The sequence below is a fragment of the Oncorhynchus tshawytscha genome, linkage group LG27 (assembly GCF_018296145.1).
Source record: "Oncorhynchus tshawytscha isolate Ot180627B linkage group LG27, Otsh_v2.0, whole genome shotgun sequence".
NCBI lineage: Eukaryota > Metazoa > Chordata > Actinopteri > Salmoniformes > Salmonidae > Oncorhynchus > Oncorhynchus tshawytscha.
This window is the reverse complement of record NC_056455.1, coordinates 2,748,566-2,759,241: the sequence shown is the minus strand read 5'-3', so window position 1 is coordinate 2,759,241 and position 10,676 is coordinate 2,748,566. Positions and strand designations below refer to the sequence as shown.

Here is a 10,676-nt window from a genome sequence, read left to right as displayed (position 1 = left end):
ATGATTGCCTCTACAGCAGGGAACAAAAGAAACGTATACACTTCCATGCTATGTAACATGAAATAGAAACTTATACACCCTTTCATGGAAGTGTATGAGTTTCTTGTATAGCCTGTGTTCTATAGGCAAACAACTTCAAGCCCATGATGGGAAGTTATGATAATACAGAAGGAACTAAATGTCGCTCAAGTTATTCAAGTAAACAGACGATACAGCAACCACAATGGGGAGAGTTCAAAGTCTAATGAGTGGCAGACACACCTATTGTGCATGACAGTCCCAAGTAAATGATTATCTGGAAGTCCCAGGTAGAGTATAAACTTTACATGAGGCTCATCAACACACCACTGACCAGCCGTATCACCTCTTACTGTACTACAAACAGCCTTCTCTCCTCTGTGAAAGATGTCCAGCTCTGTAACAACCACCACTAACGGGGTGGTGGTCATCACCCATGTACACCCCACTGGCAACGGGATGGGGGTCGCTTCTGCCCCTCACTGTTTGGGACAGACGGTTTCCTCAGTGCCGGGACGTTTCCGGGCAGGGCAACCAAAAGCGCTGGGGGTAAGAATTTCTGTTATACATCATTTGAAAATGAATTTGAAGTTTTAAAAAAAAAAAGACAATTTTAGTTGAAGGTACTGGAAGAAAATAAAAATTAATTTCCTGCTTTGTACTTTGTTTTTCTCTCACAGACCATACAGATCATGGTTGGTTTGATGATGCTGTTGACAGGAATCGTGATGGCTACAGGACCACAAGTAGACAATATTGGAGTAATCAGCGGAATATTTGTCTGGGGATCTATCATTGTGAGTGAGCTGTTCTGTCTAACAATCCTACCCTTACATTTCCTGTCTCTCTTGATGCAAACAAAACATCCTAATAATTGAATAATGTCACAATTTGAAAAGAAATGCATTAAAAACAAATGTCAAAATAAAAAAAATAAAATGTATGGTAATGCTTTATAACGAATTACTTGACTAATGACTTTTATCACTGTATATGTATTTGGCTAGGCCTATGCCATTTATACACTCCGTTTGTATTGACTTCTATGGAAGTAATTAACCTTGAATTTGAACTTTGGTCATACTGTACACTACTTTTGTAGTGTACTGGGTAGAGAATAGGGTGCTATTTGGGACGCACCCTTGTATAACAACTTCCTTGTTCCTTCTCAGTATGTCATTGCAGGCTCTCTAACTGTTGCTGCTGACAACAATTTGAACACATGTCTGGTCAGTATCAACTATTTTTTTCCCTCAATAAAGTTCAGGCTTTTGATTTATAAAGTTCCACTCTATTTCAAAACAGAATCTACTTTATATATAGGCCCTTATTTTTCCGTTCAACCTGCTTGTTTTCCTCCCACAAACACAAGCAGTGGGGTGGGCAGTGGCGATTCAACAACTGCAGATTGCACCTTTAATAAAGACATGTAATAATGATTGTCAACTCACTGTATTCTATATTGTATTTCATTCTTCACAACCAATCATTCATCCCCATGTCCTCTTTCTGCTCTCTGTCCCTTAGGTAAAAGGCTCCCTTGGAATGAATGTTGTCGCCACGGTTATTGCTCTTACTGGCACCATTCTGCATTCTTTGGACAGTGCTGGGATCTTCTTTTACAACTACTACTGTGACTATCCAGACTATCCTTCATACTACCCTCCATCCTTTGTCTGCCAACAGTATTGGGTATATACCAAATGCTTATTCCTTTGGTCAGGAGATATTTGTAAATCAGTAAAGGGGGATTTATCATCTATAATTGTATTGCTAGACATACTGTTGAATGTTTTTTATTCATTTAAATTATGCACCATCTGTAGCATATGTGACATCTCCAACATGCAAGCAATAGTGAATTAGATGCTATTGAGTTAATTTATACTTCTTGTTAGCCCACGCTGAAACAGGAGTCAAAGTTGAATTGTACATAATTGCTCCAAAATGGCAGGGTAGTCTAGTCAACTGCTGTTTCCTGTTCCTCTCTGTCTATAGATCAGGTCCCAGGGAATTGCAGGTGTTTTGCTTGTTTTCTCCATGCTGGAGTTCATAGTGTCCATCTGTGTCTCGTCATTCGCCTGCAGAGCTGTCTGCCAGTGCTGCCGTTCCAACCCTGAGGTGAGTCTATGGACATAGATTTCTGTCAAAATGTGGTACAAGATTTAAACCGAAATCTAGCTCCGAATACAGTGTGGTCCCGAAATTATTGACACCCTTGATAAAAAATGAGCAAAAATGACTGTATAAAATAAATCATTCAATACTGAGCTACATTGTATGCAACCAAAATGTATACTAATACAATTTTAGAGAAAGAGATTTTGCTTAACAAGTGTTTTTTTTTTTCAAAAGGTATGGGTAAAAATGAATGACACCCCTGTTTTCAATACCTCACTGTGCAAGGATAACAGCACTTGCACTATTTCTAAAATGTTTTGTGATTTGGAGACCACACTGCGAGGGATCTTAGACCATTCCTCTGTACAGAATCCTTCCAGATCATTGATATCCTTTGTCTGCGCTTATGGTATGGGGTTCTCTAAATAGCTCTATGTTCATGTCATCTGACCAAATCACAGTGTCCAATCCAAGTGCCAATGTTGTTTAGTAAACTCCAGGCATTGGTTGGGTGACATGAAAATAGCTTTGGCCACGCACACCAGTTTGGCATCGAAATGAGAATGCACAGAAAATAACCCCATATCTACCATAAAATATGGTGGTGGGTCTTTGATGTTATGGGGTTAATTTTCTTCCACTGGTCCTGGGCCCCTTGTTAAGGTCAATGGCATCATGAACTTTAGCCAGTGTAGGAGCCAATTTGGGTGCATCTTATATTATGGTATTATTTGGGCAATTACACTCCCGACCACTAGGGGACAATAGAACCAATGGTGTGTATAACCCCTGGTTGACAGACAGGGGGCACTGTATTGAAGCCACCGAGCACAGCCATCTTGGCACTCCTGCTCCAGTGTGCGGACGTGGGAGAGCTCACGGTTCTTACTTTTGTTATGACAATTTGCTGCCAACACAGCGGCCGTGAGCTCAAACCTAGGAAGGATTTCTGATTCATGGGAGCAACTCTCTCTTTTCCCAGCATGAATGAAAGATGTACAGTACCAGTTTGAGAAGTTTTTCAGAATTCTTAGAAGAGAAAAGTATGGTCTATCCCATTGAGTATTTCACCACACCCTCATATGCCATGTCTTTAAATATGCATATAGATGGATTAAAAGTAAACTTACATTGTAAAACTTCTGGCTACCAACTTTCTAACTCCATCTATAACTTTTTGACTTTATAGCACTCCCAGAAGACATGAATTATTGAGTCATTGCTAGTTGTACACTTAAGTCCTGAACAGTCATTCTTAAAATTATTTTTTATCTCATGGTAACTGCCAGGAAGTTTGAAAATACAGGCTGAGTGAGAGGGAGCTTATATTCTTGAGTGCTGACAGCTCTTTGAAACTCCTATGTCAAGTAAATTGGATTCAGTGAGCAGTTTTGCAGTAAAATAATCTCAAGCAAATTTGGTGGCACACAAAGCAACTCAAACAACAGTGAAATTGCATCAAAGATAACATTGTTTTATACGTCTTCCGTGTAGCATGTCTCTTGTGATGCGGTTCACAGCAGCATTGGTGGATGTGTTGATTAGTTATGTTCCAACACTCCCTTCGTCTTGTGTCAATATCAGTTCTTCGTAAATCTTCATCTAAAAGTTTTATATTTTTATTACCCATCATACATGTGAATCCTTTTGAGTCAAATAGGATTCCCTCAACATTTCTTTGATGTCCAAAAGATTTCAGATAGAAATTTAGTGTATAGAACTTTTCAATTGCATGTATTTGAAAACGTCTACATTAGTCAGTCTAAAATTGGTTTTTAATTCTGTAATGGAAATCATTTTATTTCCTATGCCTTTAGTTTTCCATGGGGCCAATTTATCAGTGAACTCTGAAAAGCTATCCAAGGATTGTTCCATAGGGTTGTGTTTTTAGGGAGTGATATTGGTTCTTTTAGTATGCATTTTATTTTCTTCAATATTGTTAGTGTTCTTAACTATAAAATTGTTAATGTTCTTCTTTATCCTTTGAAAATAGACTTGTGAAAAGATTCTGAGGATTAGCATGCACAACTTCAATATAGAATAGAATAAAAAGGAAAGTTTGACATCTTCCAAAGTCTGAGGGTTGTTTTAACCTTCCAGACTTGGAATTGTATCAACTCCATTGTTCTTCTTTAGTGCACTTAACAATATGTTGCAAGTAAAAGCCTTGTGTGGCGAGTTGATACAATTCCAAGTCTGGAAGGTTAAAACAACCCTCAGACTTTGGAAGATGTCAAACTTTCCTTTTTATTATATGAGTTGTATTTACCCATACATTCTGTCATGGTAAGTATACTTTTTTAAAGAATGTCTTCGGTGGGGTAATTGGTATTACCGAGAATAAATATAAAAACAAAGAAATTGTTATTTGGCCACAAACTCAACATTTTGCAATGTCTATCTCAGTCTCCGGATTTAAAATCCATTGAAAACATGTGGGTTGAATTGAATAGGGCAGTCCATAAATGCAGACTAAGGATCTGGAAGGATTCTGTTTGAAGGAGTTGTCTTTGTGAGATAATGTCTAGATGCTTTTTATAGTGGAGATCAAGTTTATAAATTGCTTGGCTGGGCTGATGAGACAGTGGATTGCACAGTCAGATGGAACAGAGTAAAATAGGCATTTTAACAGCATAGATTTAGCCAGTGGTAACTTGTGGAATAGACAAGCTGGAATGCAGTTTTAACCAATCAGCATTCAAGATTAGACCCACCCATTGTATAATTCACAATAGCAGCACTTACAGTTGACCAGGGCAGAAATTTGACTAACTGACTTCTTGGAAAGGTGGCATCCTGACCGTGCCACGTTGAAAGTCACTGAGCTCTTCAGTAAGGCCAGTCTACTGCCAATGTTTGTTTATGGAGATGGCATGACTGTGTGCTCGATTTTATACACCTGTCAGCAACGGGTGTGTCTGAAATAGCTTAATCAACTCATTTGAAGGGGTGTCCACATACTTTTGTCTATATAGTGTTTGTTCTGCAACTGTAAGAGCACTGAGCAGTCTTGACACCTGTATATTTGATAAGCAATTTATATAAATGGACTTAAAATGTACATGTCTGTCTTTTAGCAAGTGTTCGTCATTGGGAATCAAATACCGGTACCTCATGGCTGCATGACTCCAAGCAACGCACCTTTCCCTCCTCAGAACAACTACGAGGTATGACATATTTGGAGGTTGATTTGCAGGGTTCCATATAAAATAGGTTGCTCATTATCTCAAATTAAAATTTAGAATATCTCAACAGTGTCCTAGTTACTCTGGAGTAATTTTTAAAAAACTTCCACTGCAAAAACTTTCATTCAAAAATGTGCAATCAAAACGTTGGTCACTGTGTAAAATTCTGTGGGGCTGAACATTCGAAAAATGTTAGTTTAAGCATCGGCCAAATAAATTGACGTAGTTGCACGTGATCAAAGGCTACATGTGAGCTGTTCCCATCACATAACCTGGTACATTTAGCTCTATGCTAAACTCACCAGGTGGTCGTGATTATATCCAGTTGAAATTCCATATAATCTAATTAAAATCGTCGACGTAGTTAGAAGCGATAGAACCAATGGTGTGTTTAACCCCTGGTTGACTGACAGGGGGCACCGTATTCAATCCATCGGGCAAAGCCATTTTGACACTCCTGCTCCAATGTAAAAAATGATTTTGGAAGCTAAAGTAACGTTCTCTGCTTCACGGAAACATGGCTAACTGGAGAGACGCAATCCGAAGCGGTGCAGCCAGCGGGTTTCTCCACGCATCGCGCCGACAGAAACAAACATCTTTCTGGTAAGAAGAGGGGCGGGGGCGTATGTCTTATGGCCAACGTGACATGGTGTGATGAAAGAAACATACAGGAACTCAAATCCTTCTGTTCACCTGATTTAGAATTCCTCACAATCAAATGTAGACCGCATTATCTACCAAGAGAATTCTCTTCGATTATAATCACAGCCGTATATATCCCCCCAAGCAGACACATCGATGGCTCTGAACGAACTTTATTTAACTCTCTGCAAACTGGAAACGATTTATCCGGAGGCTGCATTCATTGTAGCTGGGGATTTTAACAAGGCTAATCTGAAAACAAGACTCCCTAAATTTTATCAGCATATCGATTGCGCAACCAGGGGTGGAAAGACCCTGGATCATTGTTACTCTAACTTCCGCGACGCATATAAGGCCCTGCCCCGCCCCCTTTCGGAAAAGCTGACCACGACTCCATTTTGTTGATCCCTGCCTACAGACAGAAACTAAAACAAGAAGCTCCCACGCTGAGGTCTGTCCAACGCTGGTCCGACCAAGCTGACTCCACACTCCAAGACTGCTTCCATCACGTGGACTGGGAGATGTTTCGTATTGCGTCAGACAACAACATTGACGAATACGCTGATACGGTGTGCGAGTTCATTAGAACGTGCGTTGAAGATGTCGTTCCCATAGCAACGATTAAAACATTCCCTAACCAGAAACCGTGGATTGATGGCAGCATTCGTGTGAAACTGAAGGCACGAACCACTGCTTTTAATCAGGGCAAGGTGTCTGGTAACATGGCTGAATACAAACAGTGCAGCTATTCCCTCCGCAAGGCTATCAAACAAGCTAAGCGCCAGTACAGAGACAAAGTAGAATCTCAATTCAACGGCTCAGACACAAGAGGTATGTGGCAGGGTCTACAGTCAATCACGGACTACAGGAAGAAACCCAGCCCAGTCACGGACCAGGATGTCTTGCTCCCAGGCAGACTAAATAACTTTTTTGCCCGCTTTGAGGACAATACAGTGCCACTGACACGGCCTGCAACGGAAACATGCGGCCTCTCCTTCACTGCAGCCGAAGTGAGTAAGACATTTAAACGTGTTAACCCTCGCAAGGCTGCAGGCCCAGACGGCATCCCCAGCCGCGCCATCAGAGCATGCGCAGACCAGCTGGCCGGTGTGTTTACGGACATATTCAATCAATCCCTATACCAGTCTGCTGTTCCCACATGCTTCAAGAGGGCCACCATTGTTCCTGTTCCCAAGAAAGCTAAGGTAACTGAGCTAAACGACTACCGCCCGTAGCACTCACATCCGTCATCATGAAGTGCTTTGAGAGACTAGTCAAGGACCATATCACCTCCACCCTACCTGACACCCTTGACCCACTCCAATTTGCTTACCGCCCAAATAGGTCCACAGACGATGCAATCTCAACCACACTGCACACTGCTCTAACCCATCTGGACAAGAGGAATACCTATGTGAGAATGCTGTTCATCGACTACAGCTCGGCATTCAACACCATAGTACCCTCCAAGCTCGTCATCAAGCTCGAGACCCTGGGTCTCGACCCCGCCCTGTGCAACTGGGTACTGGACTTCCTGACGGGCCGCCCCAGGTGGTGAGGGTAGGCAACAACATCTCCTCCCCGCTGATCCTCAACACTGGGGCCCCACAAGGGTGCGTTCTGAGCCCTCTCCTGTACTCCCTGTTCACCCACGACTGCGTGGCCATGCACGCCTCCAACTCAATCATCAAGTTTGCGGACGACACAACAGTGGTAGGCTTGATTACCAACAACGACGAGACGGCCTACAGGGAGGAGGTGAGGGCCCTCGGAGTGTGGTGTCAGGAAAATAACCTCACACTCAACGTCAACAAAACTAAGGAGATGATTGTGGACTTCAGGAAACAGCAGAGGGAACACCCCCATCCACATCGATGGAACAGTAGTGGAGAGGGTAGCAAGTTTTAAGTTCCTCGGCATACACATCACAGACAAACTGAATTGGTCCACTCACACAGACAGCATCGTGAGGAAGGCGCAGCAGCGCCTCTTCAACCTCAGGAGGCTGAAGAAATTCGGCTTGTCACCAAAAGCACTCACAAACTTCTACAGATGCACAATCGAGAGCATCCTGGCGGGCTGTATCACCGCCTGGTATGGCAACTGCACCGCCCTCAACCGTAAGGCTCTCCAGAGGGTAGTGAGGTCTGCACAACGCATCACCGGGGGCAAACTACCTGCCCTCCAGGACACCTACACCACCCGATGCTACAGGAAGGCCATAAAGATCATCAAGGACATCAACCACCCGAGCCACTGCCTGTTCACCCCGCTGTCATCCAGAAGGCGAGGTCAGTACAGGTGCATCAAAGCTGGGACCGAGAGACTGAAAAACAGCTTCTATCTCAAGGCCATCAGACTGTTAAACAGCCACCACTAACATTGAGTGGCTACTGCCAACACACTGTCAATGACACTGACTCTACTCCAGCCACTTTAATCATGGGAATCGATGGGAAATGATGTAAATATATCACTAGCCACTTTAAACAATGCTACCTTATATAATGTTACTTACCCTACATTGTTCATCTCATATGCATACGTTGATACTGTACTCTATATCATCGACTGCATCCTTATGTAATACATGTATCACTAGCCACTTTAACTATGCCACTTGGTTTACATACTTATCTCATATGTATATACTGTACTCGATATCATCTACTGTATCTTGCCTATGCTGCTCTGTACCATCACTCATTCATATATCCTTATGTACATATTCTTTATCCCCTTACACTGTGTATGACAGTAGTTTTTTTTTGGAATTGTTAGTTAGATTACTTGCTCGTTATTACTGCATTGTCGGAACTAGAAGCACAAGCATTTCGCTACACTCGCATTAACATCTGCTAACCATGTGTATGTGACAAATAAAATTTGATTTGATTTGATTTGATTTAAAGAAATGCATTTATCAATGTCAACATTCGTTTTTGACACGTTTATTATATTACAGACACCTTAATGCATACTTTCAAATATTATGTGAGCGAAAAATAAACATTTGTAAATATATAAACATTTTCCTTAAAGTATTTTTTTAGTGTACTAATGTTACTGTCCCCCCTACAACAACACGTGTAATTTTGTCCTTGAAACATTTAATTGAAATACTGTATAATTCCATTCATTCGTATTGAGGACTGCTCCTAATGGAGAGTGCCAATACCGCTGATCGGTGGTGTGAAAGCTCTGTGGCCAATACAATGCACCAGCAATCCAGGGTTTATATACATCATTGTATAGAACCCTTTCCCAACACCTTAACAGTCAAATCTGCTAATCAAAGCTAATAAAAAGCACTAATTTTCAACTGAACGATTAATCCTGGGGATTTTTGTCATTTGCGACTTTATCATTTTTACCTAACCTTAGCTCATGAGAATCCAAGCCCATACAGCCATAGGTTTCTAATTTTTCTAATTTGAACAATTGACCACAGCATGGCCAACAGGTTAAACTTTCCAGATACCCTGTCTAACCGTTAATAATCACTGCATGCAATACGGTTTTGGAAATCTCTGAAATTCTATTTTCATATCACCCCAAAATGATTTTACAAATACAAAAGACACACTTACTCTGCGCCGCTTTAACACAGATTCCCACTGAGGTGTTTCGCATTGCACTTCCTGCGCTAATGGAAACTCAGAAGGAAACAAAGAAACGCGTTGGTTCAAATCAGCGTAAACTCCAAGGCATGTTTTACTCAAATACTTATAGTAAGTTGAACTCAAAAGTCAATGTAAAGTCATTATTATTAAAATATTGATGTGGTACTGACTCGAAACTAAATGAGAAGTAATACCAACTCAATTTTTTAAGTTCTTAACATTTTCCCCAGCATGCTCCACTGCAGGTCAGTTAAGAACCAATTCTTATTTACAATGACTGCCTAGGAACAGGGGTTAACTGCCTTGTTCAGGGGTAGAACGACAGATTGTTTAAACTGTCAGCTCAGGGATTCGATCTAATAACGTTTGTGTTACTGGCCCAACGCTCTAACCACTAGACTACCTGCCGCACCAATGCATGTACATTTACTGATTAATTGATTCGATTTATGATACACAAAGATAAATAACATACATTTTTCGAAAGTAATCCAATCATTTAGTTCGATTCTTTTGCTCCCATTACTGAAATGGTTGTTCTAGTTTATTAAATGGCTTAGGTTGACTCCTCACACTGTTCCTAACCCTGGTAGTCATTATGAATTCAGGTTGGGGGTGAATCAAACATTAAACTGCTGGATCGCATAACTCTGTCTGGATTCCATTAAGAATTACACATCACATTGCAAGTCAGCATAATGTGACTAGCAGGTGGGGTTGCAAAATTTCCCCATTTTTCCAGAAATCTCGGTTGTAAGATTCCTGGAAATCCTTCAACCAGGATCTGGGAATTTTGTTAAAGTTACTGGAATTTTGCAACCTTACTTGCAGGCCTGATGTGGCCTTTAAGCCATTTGTTTCAGGACACTGAAATAGGGTAAAGCTTTGCCTCAAAATAAGCCCTTATGAGATTTATAATGTGTTTTCATTCAGTTTAATTATAATGATAACATTTGCATAGGAACTCACTTGGTGAAGGGTTACCAGGACACATACTCAGAGCATGCGCTGACCGGCTGGCAAGTGTCTTGAATTACATTTTCAAACTCTCCCTGACCCAGTATGTAATACATACATGTTCCAAGCA

The 10,676-nt window shown here is 41.2% G+C and overlaps 1 protein-coding gene across 1 annotated transcript in view; it reads left to right on the top strand.

Moving 5' to 3' along the window:
* The first annotated feature begins 299 nt into the window (after window positions 1-299).
* LOC112225875 (nuclear body protein SP140-like protein) overlaps window positions 300-10,676 on the top strand; it is a 48,879-nt gene continuing 38,502 nt past the window's right edge. The window contains exons 1-6 of the mRNA XM_024389976.2: window positions 300-567; window positions 699-815; window positions 1,191-1,247; window positions 1,546-1,710; window positions 2,017-2,139; window positions 5,217-5,306. Coding sequence (XP_024245744.1) covers window positions 406-567; window positions 699-815; window positions 1,191-1,247; window positions 1,546-1,710; window positions 2,017-2,139; window positions 5,217-5,306 — 714 coding nt within the window. The 5' untranslated portion in view covers window positions 300-405. The remainder of the gene's footprint in view (window positions 568-698; window positions 816-1,190; window positions 1,248-1,545; window positions 1,711-2,016; window positions 2,140-5,216; window positions 5,307-10,676) is intronic.